General features: G+C 42.1%; 1 protein-coding gene across 2 annotated transcripts in view; it reads left to right on the plus strand.

Moving 5' to 3' along the window:
• Syn1 (Syntrophin-like 1) overlaps positions 1-14,882 on the plus strand; it is a 366,892-nt gene that overhangs the window by 67,218 nt on the left and 284,792 nt on the right. For both annotated transcript variants that reach the window (XM_065233653.1, XM_065233654.1), the window contains exon 3: positions 5,512-5,746. In XM_065233653.1, coding sequence (XP_065089725.1) covers positions 5,512-5,746 — 235 coding nt within the window. The remainder of the gene's footprint in view (positions 1-5,511; positions 5,747-14,882) is intronic.

The following is a 14,882-nucleotide window of genomic DNA, read 5'->3' on the forward strand; positions in this document are numbered from 1 at the left end:
CGGGGTCACCGTCCTCATTGGTCCACACAGGTCACTGTGTACCAGGTCCATCACAGCCGTCGTTTTCTTCGTCGCTTCTTTGGAAATGGCAGTCGTGCCATCTTTCCCTGCAGACAGGTCTCACAAGGCAAAACCAAACCGCACTGCTTAATATTGATGCCCGTCGCCAATTGTCGTTGCTTCAGTTCTTGGACTGCCTTGACATCACGGTGACCGAGCTTACGGTGCCAGTCATGCAAACAGTTCTTCTTATTGCAATGCTCAATTGCCGCACCCACGCGTTCCTCCATCTGCAAGTGGTAGAGACCGTTGCTACGCCTTGCTACAGCCACAATCCGTGTACCTTTGTCAATCGTACAGCCATTGTCGTTGAACTCTACTGCTGCGCCTTTCTGGACGAGTTTCCCGACGGAAACGAGGTTCATATCCAGATCTGCACGTACAGGACACCGGTGAGCACGATTTGCTTCGCTTCGCTGTCTTTCCCGTAGCAATGGATCTGGCAGTTCCCCACACCTTTCACGAATGCTTTCTTCCCATTAGCGACAGTAACGAAACTTGGGATATCATCTCGTGGTTTCTCAACGGATACGAAAAACTTTCGATTGGCGCACATGTGAGAGCTGGCTCCAGAATCCACGATCCATTTCGTCACTGGTCCTTCACGAGCGCTGAAAACGAAATCCTCTTGAGTGGACTCCGTTTTTCTTGCATTTGCCTGTTGCTTGGCAAACTTCTTGGTTTCCTTGGCAACCGATTTTTCACTTCGAGAAACTTCATCCTGGCTCTGCCTCTGCCAAATTCTGCAGTCTCGCTTCTTGTGGCCGACCTTCTGGCAGTGGTGGCACACAATGGATTTCGATTTCCCGGCCACCTTCAATACCGCTGAATCCGCCGGAACAGTCCCTTTTCGCTTCTGCACCTCATTGATAATTTTATCCTTTACAAGGGCCAGCGTCAGCTCGTCCTCCGACCGATTTTCGAGGGTAGTCGTCAGCGCGTCGAAAGAGCTTGGTAGACTGCGGAACAACAGGATTACCTGCAAATCGTCGTCGAGCTTCGTACCAGCTTTGGCCAGTTTTTCAAACAAACTCTCGAATTCTACCAGGTGGTCCTCGATGTCGTCTCCTTCCTGGAACTCGAGATCGCAAATCCGCTTCAGCAGGTGAACCTTCGACGTTAGTGACTTCTTTTCATGTTGCTTCTCCAGATTCTTCATACTTCCTTTGCGGTTTTCGTAGCCCGGATATGGCCGTGTTGACTCCTGCTCAGCAGCAGCCCAATGGTCGCACGCGCTTTCTGATCCCCTTCGTCCCAGGCAATCAGCTCCGCCGCGTTCGCTCGGTTTGCAGCCTCTTCCGGCTTGACTCCGGGCACGATGTACTTCCATAGTCCTTCGCGAACCAGCAGGAATTCCACCTCCAGCTTCCAGGTTTCGAAGTTTTCGTTCGTCAGCTTCGTTATTCCGGATCTTTCCATCTTGAACTTCTTCGGGCCCAAAACCTCTTGAATGTGATATGGCCGTAGACCGGATTTACTACTACTTGAAAATACGTCTTAGCTTGATGAGAGACAAACTTGGAATGGCATTTTATTTCAGACTATGAGAATACATTTATTTGTAGGTTGCTTCGATTATTCGTCGCTTGCTAGGTTTCTACCTCCAACACATATTGCGATCACAGCTCCGAATTTATTCTGATAAAACGTTGATGAGTGGTTTTGAAAAAATAAAAATAAAAATAAAACATGGGTCTCTAGTATCAGTTTCATGAATGGACCACTTTTACGGATGTTCTGGATCTACCGGTAAACCATCCTGTGGTCCTAAGGGTTCATTTTCCGGTCACAACTCTGAATTAATTCTAATAAGACGTCAGTTTCATGAATTGACTACTTTTACGGATTTTCCGGATCTACCGGTGAACCATCCTGTGGTCTGTGTGTGGTCCCTAGGATTAATATTTCGGCAAAAAATCTCCGGAAGCATGTGGAGGCCGTAATTGCAGCAAGTGGAAACTCGATCGATGATTAACATAGTTTAAGACTCTGAGAAACATCCCCCCTTTGAATGAATAAAAAAACTCGAAAACGAAATTTTTGAGAATTTTTTTAATTTTGACATTGTTCAATGGTGCAAACATTATCACGCATACGGTATGATGTGCAAAGCTATTGATATCCTCATGACATAGACTCCAAGTGTGTCACAATTCGAACCAATAGTGTTGAGACATGTTTCACAGCATAAGATTCACACATGAAATTCGCAATAAGTGCTCAATTAAGTGTGAGACACACTTGTGCACTTTTTTGAGTGTGAATTGAACATTTCTGGTGTAACTTTTCAACAGGTCCTAAGTTACAAATGTAAAAAAATCGAATTAATCGGTACAAACTATTACTCCTCTATCATTGATGGAGGGCATCGAAGACCCTTCCAAATTTACTTTCATTTATTTAAGTTTATCATAGGTCAAACATTGTCCAATGTACAGTTTGAAATGATGGGTACGTGATTGTTACTTCGGACATTTTGACTGCCTAACATGATTGGGGCTCATTTTCTAAAGGCGGAGCATGTACAAATAATCTAAGGCTAGGTACTCTATTCTGAAATCTGTGAAAGGGAAATCATGTAGTATCATGTAGAACAAAACGTCCTATGTAACACTCATAAGTCATTGAGAAAAATCGTCCAAAGAAACATGTCCGATGCACAACTTGAATAGTCAAAACGTCCTATGTGTTTTTTCTCTATATTATAACGGGTGTTCAATAAAAAATGAGATTTTTTTCAGTCATAGACCTAGTAAAAAAATGTTTTTTTTTCAACGAATTCAGTATTTTTTTTATTGAAAACATAATGTTTATTCTTCAAAAAACGTCAATGAATATTGGAGAAGGGGCCCTGGTCAGCCGTACGACGCAACTTAGTCGCGATGCTCTCACAAGAGCGCTGGACGGCACTGACGTCCATCTTCCGGATACAATTCCGGATCCTCGTGGTCAACTGCTTCGTATCCTTGGCCCACCAATTATTTTTGTACACTAGGGCACTGAGGGAGTCGAAAAAATCCTCAATGGGACGGCACTGGGGCAAGTTGGTCGGGTTTTTTTTTTTTTTCGGCATACGGTATCTTTTTTCTGCTCAAGATACTCCAGCGTCTTATTGGCGCAATGTGAAGACGCCTTAGCCGGCCAGAAGACGTACTTTTCATCCGCATGATGCTCCTTTAAGAACGGTAGAAGAATTTTTTCAGACCGCTTGGCTTGAACCACGGCTTTTAAATCCCTCTGTCCGATATGGCGATGTACAGCATAACTTTTTATTGAGGTGAGGCCAACTTGTCGCTGGAATAGTAGCTGTCATTTCCTGGAATGTGGATCTTCGAGAGCAGAAAGTAACTTTCGTCGTCCAGCACGAACGACGTCCCGCGGTAGTTCTTCGTCATCCACAGGCACTGCGATTTCACGGTCACCATCGCCTCGTCCGTGTACTTGGGGGACCGAGTCTGCTTCCGATAGATTTTTTTTTTTCCCTTTGGTTTGTTTTTTTTCGTCGATCTTGTTTATGGTCTTGGTCGATCTTGATCACCAATGCTACCGACGTGCCAGGAAGGCAGCTCTCACACCTGGACCCTACCCTATCGACACATCAACTCATGAACCGGGGACCAATGGCTTTACTTCCCATCCGAAGGAAGGCGTGATCAGAGATGTTATGCCTCAGAACATCCCGGCGGCGCCGACTGGGATTGAACCCAGGCCTGCTGGGGTGAGAGGTAATCACGCTTACCACTACACCACCGGCGCCGTTGCTTCCGATAGATGATGCCCTTCATCTAAAGGGTTCGGTGAATCAAGGTATGGGAGCAGTGATATTTTTGGCCGGCGTCACGCAAACTCGTTCCGTTCTTGTTGTCGAACAGCTTTTTCATCGCTTCCTTCTTTTTCTTCGTCATTATCTTCGCCAGATGGCCGCTACCAGCCTTCCGCTCCACGCTCAGGGATGCCAGGATCCGCTAAACTGTACTCACGGCCACGTTTTCGTCTCGAAAGTGGTCTACCGTAAACTTTTTTCCACGATGACCATTAGAGTGATGTAAATTTTGAAATTTTCGCTCCACAATACTTAAACGATTCCAAATCGGATCCTGACTAACCTCTCAAAATTTGAAACCATTTGGTGAGAAACTGAGATGGCACAAACCATTTGAAGTTTGTATGGGAATTACTATGGTAAAACCAAGATTTTCGTTCATGTTTACCTAATAATTCACCATATAAGTCTGCTTCAAAAAATTTCAACTGTGCTTGTAGGAAATTTTCCCAGCTACAACTTTGCTGAAGACCATTTTGATTAAATACAAGGATCGAAAGTTATCAATGGTTCAACGCGCTGATGTCTTATGATCATGCTCAATCAACTGCTCAGCAGGCAACATTGGTGTTTCTGGGGCGTTGAATAGGACACAAAAATCATGGCTACTATGTCACACTGCAAAATACAGTGTTGCCTACAGAGCAGCTGATTGATCATGTCATAAGTTTACCAACCTCTTAAATAATTAATAACTTTTTCCTGTCTCGTTTTACATAGAAACAATCTCCAGCAAAGTTGTAGCTGAGAAAATTGTTTATAAGAATGGCTATCGAACTGTTTCGTAGCTCAATATGGAAAAAGACTAGAAGGCAATGAACAGAATGAGATTTCCCATAGTAATTTACAAGTAAACTTCAAATGGCTTGTGCGAAGTCTGTTTCTAACCAAATGAGTTGTAACTTTGGGAGGCTAATCAGGACCCGATTTGAAACCATTTAAGCACTGTGGAGCGAAAAAGTCAAATTTTGCATCAGTCTAATGACCATGCGTTTCGTAAAACCGTACCACGCGCTCGCGGAGTGCTTGCTGTTTCGACGCCATCTTCGATTGAACTGACAGCACCCGAGCGAAAAGAAACATGCCACCCATTTTTAGCGAGTCCAGAGAGCAATTCAAGCTGAACATTGCATTAGGTCCTAAGTAACATTGACAGATTCTCTTTGTCGACTTTCTCTTTGCATTCCCACGGTCATGTAAAGACATTCCCAGGTATTTTCAGCACAAAAATCAACAAAAGAAGCTTTTATCTAGCATCCAATATGAAAAACACATTAAGAAACGGTTCTGTGCTCGAGTTATTAACGATAGAGAAAGTCGAAGAAGAGAATCGATCAATGTTACTTAGGACCTAATGCAATGTTCAGCTTTAATTACAGAAAGGTATTGAAATCATTCTCATTTTTTTTATTGAACACCCGTTAGAATGAAATTCATAGTAAAAATGGAGTCCAATTGACTCCATGGTACAGACAAAGGGTTAAGTGTTATTATTTTAGCTATTTCCTTTCTCCGATTTCCGGACCACTAATTTCTTGTATTCGATTTAAGCTAATTGCTCCCATCGAAAATCGCTCCAACTAATCCAACATTTCTCATCATCTTCCTTTCCCCCGGCGTCGTACCAGGTCCGCGTCATCAAATCCGACAACAACGGTCTGGGCATTTCGATCAAAGGTGGTCGCGAAAACCGAATGCCCATCCTGATATCGAAAATCTTCCGCGGCATGGCGGCGGACAATGCCAAAGGGCTATACGTGGGCGATGCGATCCTGTCGGTGAACGGAGAGGACCTGCGGGACGCCACACACGAGGAAGCGGTTCGAGCACTGAAACGAGCCGGCCGCGTTGTGGATCTAGAAGGTGAGTACCTACGGGATAGATTCAGTGGGAGTGGGAGTACCATCGGGAGGGATTGATATTAAATTACAGGGAAAACCACCTCCTCACCGAAGCGATGCCGACGCTGCTGGCGGCTGGAGCCAACGGGGGAAGGCAACCGGAACAAAGTTGTTGTTTATTGGAATTCCGCGATGTAGAAGCATCCGGAGAGGTGGTTCAGTCTCCTGGACCGCGATAGACTGACCTGCATTTGTCCAAATAGAATCGATGATTTTGTTTTCAGGCTTCTTTCGGGAGATATTCTGGAAAGTTAACCCATTTGGATGGATTTGCTTCGTTACGTAATTCGGTGAAAGAGAACCAGATGAACTTTTGTTAGTGCTTGTTGTTGTGTTCTCGTCTTAATTCAAACAGTTGTTTGACGAACCGGCTGAAATGAAAGATAGTAAACTCTATAGTACCGTACGAACAATTTCGGTATTGAAACATTGAAAGTAGAACCATGTACCTACCGACTGACTGTGTTCGGTTGATGGGCGTCCCACTCACAGTGTGGGAAACTTCTGCCAGGGAAAATGTGCCTGAAACTGAGCGGAAGAGACAATGTAGAGGTTCAGGCTGATGGGGAAAATGTTTGGAATCGTTCATGGCGTACGAACTGGAAACCATTTGATGTGGGTTTGCGAGATTGAGTTGACTCGTAGGAGGTTGCTATCATTTGTTGTGCACTGATCCTGAGGCTTTGTGATGCGTTTTTGTGGGGGGGGAATGAACTTTCTGCATATTTGTCATGTTATTCGTAGGATATGAGGAATTGTTTGGAAGTCGGTTGGATTGACTCATTTGTGCTGTGTACGAGCAGGGTTGGTAGTATGTTCTTGTTTGATTTTGATCGATATAGTTAATGCAGTTCATTCGATCAGAAATTGATAGTTGACTCAATTATTATGGTTACAGACTGATTTGACTGATGGGTATCTTAGGCATACTCATTCAAAGCATACAGCAAGTCTGCTTTCGACTGTGTGATCCTTTAAACCGAAATTAACTAAATTTATAATAATCCAATCTGCTTCCGTCTGTCATACAATCCAATTCAACCAGTTGATCAGAGCCAGACGCTCAGCCCCGGCTTGCGAAGCACAAACAAATCAATTGGCAATAACGACTCTCGGTGTGTACACAAATTTGCAAATCATTTAAGAACTGTTTAGCAAGTGGAATAAATCGACAAAATGTCAGCAAATACTTAAGCGCTCTTTGCTTGCTCTCTTGGTGCCGCAATCTGCCGAAGCAAGTGACTGACTGTTCAATAATTCAAAACATGCCCCTTCCTTGCCAACCATGCTCTGCTGCCCGCAAAGCTTCGAAAGTATGTGGCTTTCAGTTTGTCAAGTTGGTCCGAAAGAATTTAATGTTTCACCAAAGTCAGTCGGTGTGGGAAAACTTTTCAATTTCTGGCTCTCGCTTGCTGTGGAAAGTGCTCCAGTTATTGGAACAACTTTTTCCGACTGGCCAAATGTCGCCTCCCCTCGCTTGGCTCTCAACAACACTGTAGGAATTGTGCACCGTTGATGTTGGCGAAAGTAACAACTGCCATTAAAATTCCACCACCGTCGTCGATCGTTCACCAGCAGAAGCAAGAAACTGGAACAGCTCGCGCAAACACACGCGCTCACACAATCTGTTAATCCGAAAGTTGATTGTCCAAGCAGAAAAGTGATTAAACTAGAATTTTACAAAACTCTCTGCTCAGAGGACTATCCAGAATCGCTGTCAGTGGAGTGAGACTGAGAGATGGCGGAAGAGTAGGGGGGTGGATTGGACATCTTAATTCGGGGGATTTTTCGGTGGAATTTTTGCACCGGAGGGCAAGGGCAGGGGCCCTACTTGGAAAAGTAGTGCTGAGTTTTAATCTTTCCAGTGCCAGCTTGTGTCAACAAACGAAAGCGCCAAATTGTTGAAGCTGCCGTCGGTAGAAAGTGTTCTCAAGATGAAGACGATTTTTCACTCCGAATTTCAATTTTAATTATTCGACTAGCATCTTCGTTGTTGGAAATTAATTTGTGCTTTCTGCGATGTCTGTGAAGGTGGCGGTGGAGGTGGTGGAGTTGGATATAAATGTAGAAAGATGATGAAGTGTGCACGTGAGCAATGTTTAAATTTGGTTGAATTTGAACGATAAGCTACTGTTTTAGGGGCCATTCAATAATCGCGTAAGCACTTAGGAGGGGGGTGGGTGCTATAATTTTTCTTAAATAGGAGACAGGGGGCCTAAGAAATATTTTACGTAAGCATGAACAAGTCGTATAGGGACTAGTGATGCACCGAATAGTGCTATTCGGCCGGGTTATCGACACTAACTTATTCGATCATTTCCCATCTAACAAATGGCCGACAAGGTGTTTGGGAAAAATTTGTCTGCATCTTTCCGATGGCAGGTAGAATGCAATGATGATTTGTTCAAGCAATCTTAAGTGATGATTTGAAAAAAAAGCGTTTGAAATTTTGAAAATGAAATAAAGTAAATTTCAACTTAAGATACTGTATCAGTTCTCCGTTGAGTTCTCCATTACCTTGTTTTTTTTTGCCGCTGATCCGTCGGCTTTGGAGAACGCTTAAAGGGAATATAAGTTTGTAAATGGGGCCTCCCTTAGCTCAGTCGGTAAAGGCGCAGCTACAAAGCAAGACCATGCTGGAGGTGGCTGGGTTCAATTCCCGGTCCTGTCTAGGAATTTTTCGGGTTGGAAAATTTCTCGACTTCCCTGGGCATAGAAGTATGATTGGACTTGCCACACAATTATACCAACGCAAAAATTGTGCAGGCCTCGAAAGCTCTCAATTAATAACTGTGGAAGTGCATCTAGAACACTAAGTTGAGAGCACGCTATAAGCTATGCGATATGCAATAAGCTTGAAATGCGAAGAAGAAGAAGTTAGTAAATATAAGTTCCTATTCAAGAGTTAGATCAAAGATATCATATCAAGAAGTCAGAAAACATTGCCAGAATCCAAGGGACAGATAAAGTAGCACTGTGCTTGAGCGAAGGTGGAAGGTATAGAAAAATACGCATATTCACAAACCTTTGCTATCAAATTCATTCGGAGTATTTAGTCGTGATTGGCAGATGACGCGATCGTGCCTGTCTTATAGTCAACCGTGAAAGTTGTCACTCTTCTTGATATGTTGTCTTCGGTTAGACCAGTGGTTCCCAACCTTTTCAGCTCCTCGATCCCCTTTGTGAACAATTGGGTGTTCAACGGCCTCCTGAAAAGTACCTTGTATAAATTACGCTGAGATGAATAAAAACTATTCATTTGATCTGTTAGTTTTAAGTTTTATTTCAAAATACTATGCTAACAACAGTCAACAACTCGTTCAGTGCGATTGTTGTAGATCTCAAATCTAGTTACGATGCTACGTTTGTGATCATGCCAATCTCATATCTTCGTCAACGTTCAATCTGTTTCTTGTCATGGTTTTAATGTGGAGAAGAGTTGCGTACGAAGATGCAAACGGGACAAGGATCTTCAATGTCTGCTAGGAGACTTTGGGACACGACGTGGCATGCCAGAACCACGGGTTCAATTTTTTTTCACAGAGCAAATCACGAGATGAGGAATCATCCTGCATTCATCCTGTGTTTCGTCAAGACTTCCACATCCCTTGAGGAAGAAAACGGATTGCAGACTACATCAGCATCTTCTTGTATCAGCTCAGGGAAACACAGCTCACATTGATAATCCAGTGAGTGAAAATGAGCAATAATTTCTGATTAAAGATACGAATTTAGCTTGTTCGCTCTTTTGTCAGTCATACTTCAGAGTCCATGGAACATGGCAACATTTCCAATACTAACCTTTCGGGGCCAGCTTTGGTTGAATGCTTGAAGATCGTCTTGGAAGCGAATTAGATGGGTTTGCTAGCCCTCTGAGATGAACTAGCCATCGGTTAAAAATCTCATTAGTAAAGTATTTAATGAAAAGTTTACTTCGTAGGATTCGTAGTTCATAGTCCAGCGAATTTTGATGCACAAAAATGTATTGAACAAGCTTCCACACTTAAATAAGGAATCATTTTTCCCTTGGACTTCCAAGAACATTTTGATTTCGTCCTTCAATTCAAAAGCACGGTTGAGAACATTGCCTTTGGACAACCAGCGCACAACAGTGTAGCAAAGAAGAACCACGTGATCTGAATTAATTTGCTTGTAGAGTTCTTTGAATAAACGAGTGTTCAGAGCTCGAGATTGGACATAGTTAACAATTTTGATGATAGAATCAAGTACTTTTAACATTAGTTCCGGCAAAGTCTTGCTCTTAATGTCAAACAGCTCTATAATCTTTTCCTGAAATATTGATTTGTTACCAAGCATTGCTAGGGCGCCATCGATACTAACTCCACTTACTTTTTCCTACAGCCACAGCTTGCAGACACCCGATTCAAAAAATGTTTTGATTTTAGCCATGATTTTGTCACTATTGGCATATATTTTTTAGACCAATCAAACCAAGACCCTCACGGCCCCCCTGTCGGCCGCGGACCATCGGTTGGGAAACCCTGGGTTACACCCAATGGCAGTGGTATTTGCAGATATTAAAGGAATAACATGATTCTATCTAGAATTCGAATTGTATGTGCAGTTGATGCGTCAACTTCCATAAAATAATACGATCAAGTACATTGAACTTAATGCACATCCAATTTTGTAATTGACTGCCAACAGGAAAAAAGTGGGATACTGTTCATCTCTCTACAAGCCTAGCTTAGCTGTCACAATACAGCAATTGTGTCTAGATTGGATCTCGAGATGTCGATACTGAACGTAAATGTAGCTTATAAGAATACTAGTGCCACATAGTAAGAGGATGCTGAACTTAGCTGTCCTCAATTTAAAAGGCCTTAACCTCCTGAACAACATTGCAGAAAACAGCACCTTTGAATCTAGCATGGATCTCGAGATGTCAACCCTGCATGTTCATGAAGTTTATAAGGATACTAGTGTCACCTTGTGAGAGAATTCAGAGCTAAGCTGTCCACAGTTCAAACGGTCTAAGCTTCCTGAACAACAGGCAGAACACAGCAACTTTGTATATAGCAAAGATCTCGAGATATCGACTCAGCATTTAAACGAAGCATATAAGAATACTAGTACCACCTAGTGAGAGGATTCCAATTTAATTGTCAACAATTCAAAAGGCCTTGACCTCCTGAACAACATTGCAGAAAACAGCACCTTTTAATCTAGCATGGATCTCAAGATGGCGACCCTGCATTTTCACGAAGTTTATAAGGATACTAGTACCACGTTGTGAGAGAATTCAGAGCTAAGCTGTCCACAGTTCACAAGGTCTTAGCCTCCTGAACAGCAGACAGAACACAGCAACTTTGTATATAGCAAAGATCTCGAGATATCGACTCAGCATTTACACGAAGCTTATAAGAATACTAGTGCCACCAAGTGAGAGGATTCCGAACTAAACTGTTAACAATTCAAAAGGCCTTGACGTCCTGAACAACATTGCAGAAAACAGCACCTTTGAATCTAGCATGGATCTCAAGATGGCGACCCGCATGTACACCAAGTTTATAAGAACACTAGTGCCACCTAGTAAGAGGATTCTGCACTCAACTGTCCTCAATTCAAAAGACCTTAACCTCCTGAATAAAATTGCAGAAAACAGCACATTTGAATCTAGCAAGGATCTCGAGATGTCGACACTGCATGTTCACGAATTTTATAAGAATACTAGTGCCACCTAGTAAGAGGATTCTGAACTCAACTGTCCTCAATTTAAAAGGCCTTAACCTCCTGAACAACATTGCAGAAAACACCACCTTTGAATCTAGCATGGATCTCGAGATGTCAACCCTGCATGTTCACGAAGTTTATAAGGATGCTAGTGTCACCTTGTGAGAGAATTCAGAGCTAAGCTGTCCACAGTTCAAAAGGTCTAAGCTTCCTGAACAACAGGCAGAACACAGCAACTTTGTATATAGCAAAGATCTTGAGATATCGACTCAGCATTTACACGAAGCTTATAAGAATACTAGTACCACCTAGTGAGAGGATTCCGAACTTAACTGTCAACAATTCAAAAGGCCTTGACCTCCTGAACAACATTCTAGAAAACAGCATCTTTGAATCTAGCATGGATCTCAAGATGGCGACCCGCATGTACACCAAGTTCATAAGAACACTAGTGCCACCTAGTAAGAGGATTCTGAACTCAATTGTCCTCAATTCAAAAGGCCTTAACCTCTTGAACAACATTGCAGAAAACAGCACCTTTGAATCTAGCAAGGATCTCGAGATGTCGACACTGCATGTTCACGAATTTTATAAGAATACTAGTGTCACCATGTGAGAGAATTCAGAGCTAAGCTGTCCACAGTTCAAAAGGTCTAAGCTTCCTGAACAACAGGCAGTACACAGCAACTTTGTATATAGCAAAGATCTCGAGATATCGACTCAGCATTTACACGAAGCTTATAAGAATACTAGTACCACCTAGTGAGAGGATTCCGAACTTAACTGTCAACAATTCAAAAGGCCTTGACCTCCTGAACAACATTCTAGAAAACAGCATCTTTGAATCTAGCATGGATCTCAAGATGGCGACCCGCATGTACACCAAGTTCATAAGAACACTAGTGCCACCTAGTAAGAGGATTCTGAACTCAACTGTCCTCAATTCAAAAGGCCTTGACCTCCTGAACAATATTGCAGAAAACAGCAACTTTGAATCTAGCATGGATCTCGAGATGTCGACCCTGCATGTCCACGAAGTTTATAAGGATACTAGTGTCACCATGTGAGAGAATTCAGAGCTAAGCTGTCCACAGTTCAAAAGGTCTAAGCTTCCTGAACAACAGGCAGAACACAGCAACTTTGTATATAGCAAAGATCTCGAGATATCGACTCAGCATTTACACGAAGCTTATAAGAATACTAGTACCACCTAGTGAGAGGATTCCGAACTTAACTGTCAATAATTCAAAAGGCCTTGACCTCCTGAAAAACATTGCAGAAAACAGCATCTTTGAATCTAGCATGGATCTCAAGATGGCGACCCGCATGTACACCAAGTTCATAAGAACACTAGTGCCACCTAGTAAGAGGATTCTGAACTCAATTGTCCTCAATTCAAAAGGCCTTAACCTCTTGAACAACATTGCAGAAAACAGCACCTTTGAATCTAGCAAGGATCTCGAGATGTCGACACTGCATGTTCACGAAATTTATATGAATACTAGTGCCACCTAGTAAGAGGATTCTGAACTCAACTGTCCTCAATTCAAAAGGCCTTGACCTCCTGAACAGTATTGCAGAAAACAGCAACTTTGAATCTAGAAAGGATCTCGAGATGTTGACCCTACATGTTCACATCATTTATAAGAACACTAGTTCCACCTTGTGAAAGAATTCAGAGCTAAGCTGTCCACAATTAGCATCCTGAACAACATTGCAGAAAACAGCACTTTTGAATCTAGCATGGATCTCGAGATGTTGACACGGCATGTTCACGAAATTTATAAGGATACTAGTGCCACCTTGTGAGAGAATTCAGAGCTAAGCTGTACACAGTTTAAAAGGTCTTAGCCTCCTGAACAACAGGCAGAACACAGCAAGTTTGTATGTAGCAAAGATCTCGAGATATCGACTCAGCATTTATACGAAACTTATAAGAACACTAGTGTCACCTAGTGAGAGGATTCTGAACTAAACTGTTAACAATTGAAAAGACTTTGACGTCCTGAACAACATTGCAGAAAACAGCGGACCAGCAAATTAAAAATTATAAAATTGACATTCTCCGATTTGCATATAATTGAGTGTTATGAGCAATCATTCACATTTTTGCAAAAATTCGGCCATTTTTGTTCCAAATTGGTGTCTATGACATTTTTCAGTAAATTGTAGCACGAAACGTTACTTTTGATCGATATGACGCCTTTGGAAAAGCTGTTGAGAAAAGTTAAGTCTGTCTGGGAAAAACATACACGGTTATTTGCTAATTTTCGAAATTAGAGTAAAATTTCTCATTGTATAATTTATTTTGTTCTACAACATTTTCTCATACGTCATTTTTTATCAGCAGTGACGTTTTCGTGCTGCAATTTATTAAAAATAACCTAATGCCATTTTGAAAAAAATTACATGATCTAAAATGGCCGATTTTTTGCAAAAATGTGAATGATTGCTCATAACACTCAATTATGCAAAGTGTTATGCAAATCGGAGATGGTCGAGTTTATCCAACAATGTTCGTACACGAAATTCATAAGAAAACAGTGCCGCCTAGTGAGATAAATCCAAACTAAACTGTCCACGATTCAAACGGTCTTGGCCTCCCGAACAACATTGCAGAAGACTGCAACTTTATGTATAGCCTGGATCATGAGATATTGCCTGTTTCACATGAACACTAGAGCCATCTAGTGAGATAATTTCGAACTATAAATACACTGCAAGGTTGGCCTAATAAATCTAAACAACATTGCAGAAGACTGCAGCCTTCTATCGATCACATACCATGAGAAATTTATTCTTTAAAATTTAATAAAACGATGTTTTCTACAGACACTAACACCATCTACTGAGTTAACCCCGAACTCAATGGTTTAACATATTGGCCAAAAATGTTACTGATCTATGAATAGATCATTGGGCGTTAGTAGTAGTAAAATTGTGTTAATTTCTGTTGATTGTGATGGTACATTGGTTTAACATTTCAATTGACAAGCCTATCTGACTCTTCATCTTTGTTTCATTGGATAGCGGGAGGAGGGGCATAGTGAACAGGTGGGGCATAGTGAGCATGCCGCAGTTTGGCTCTGGATCTTCAGCTGCATGAAACAAATCAACTGTTAGTAGGTTCAATATCATTATGATATTGATCCTACCACCAACCAATTTGTTCCGAACGGCCGGAAGTCCAAGCTGGTGCACGGGATTCTCACTATGCCCCTCTTACCCCTACTCTAATTTAATATTTGCGTTTTTCAACTAGTTTACAGAATACCCCTTGGGGTGTGTTTTGTTTGAATTGAAATATCTTATAACCTACCAAGCTACAAGTATAACTTAACCTAACGTGCTACATAGATCACGTATGATCTAATGATCTGATCTCAGACAGGTGTCTCTGAACC

This window comes from Ochlerotatus camptorhynchus, unplaced genomic scaffold (assembly GCF_037179485.1).
Source record: "Ochlerotatus camptorhynchus isolate MF236.1 unplaced genomic scaffold, CSIRO-AGI_Acam_v1.1 ptg000406l, whole genome shotgun sequence".
Lineage (NCBI taxonomy): Eukaryota > Metazoa > Arthropoda > Insecta > Diptera > Culicidae > Ochlerotatus > Ochlerotatus camptorhynchus.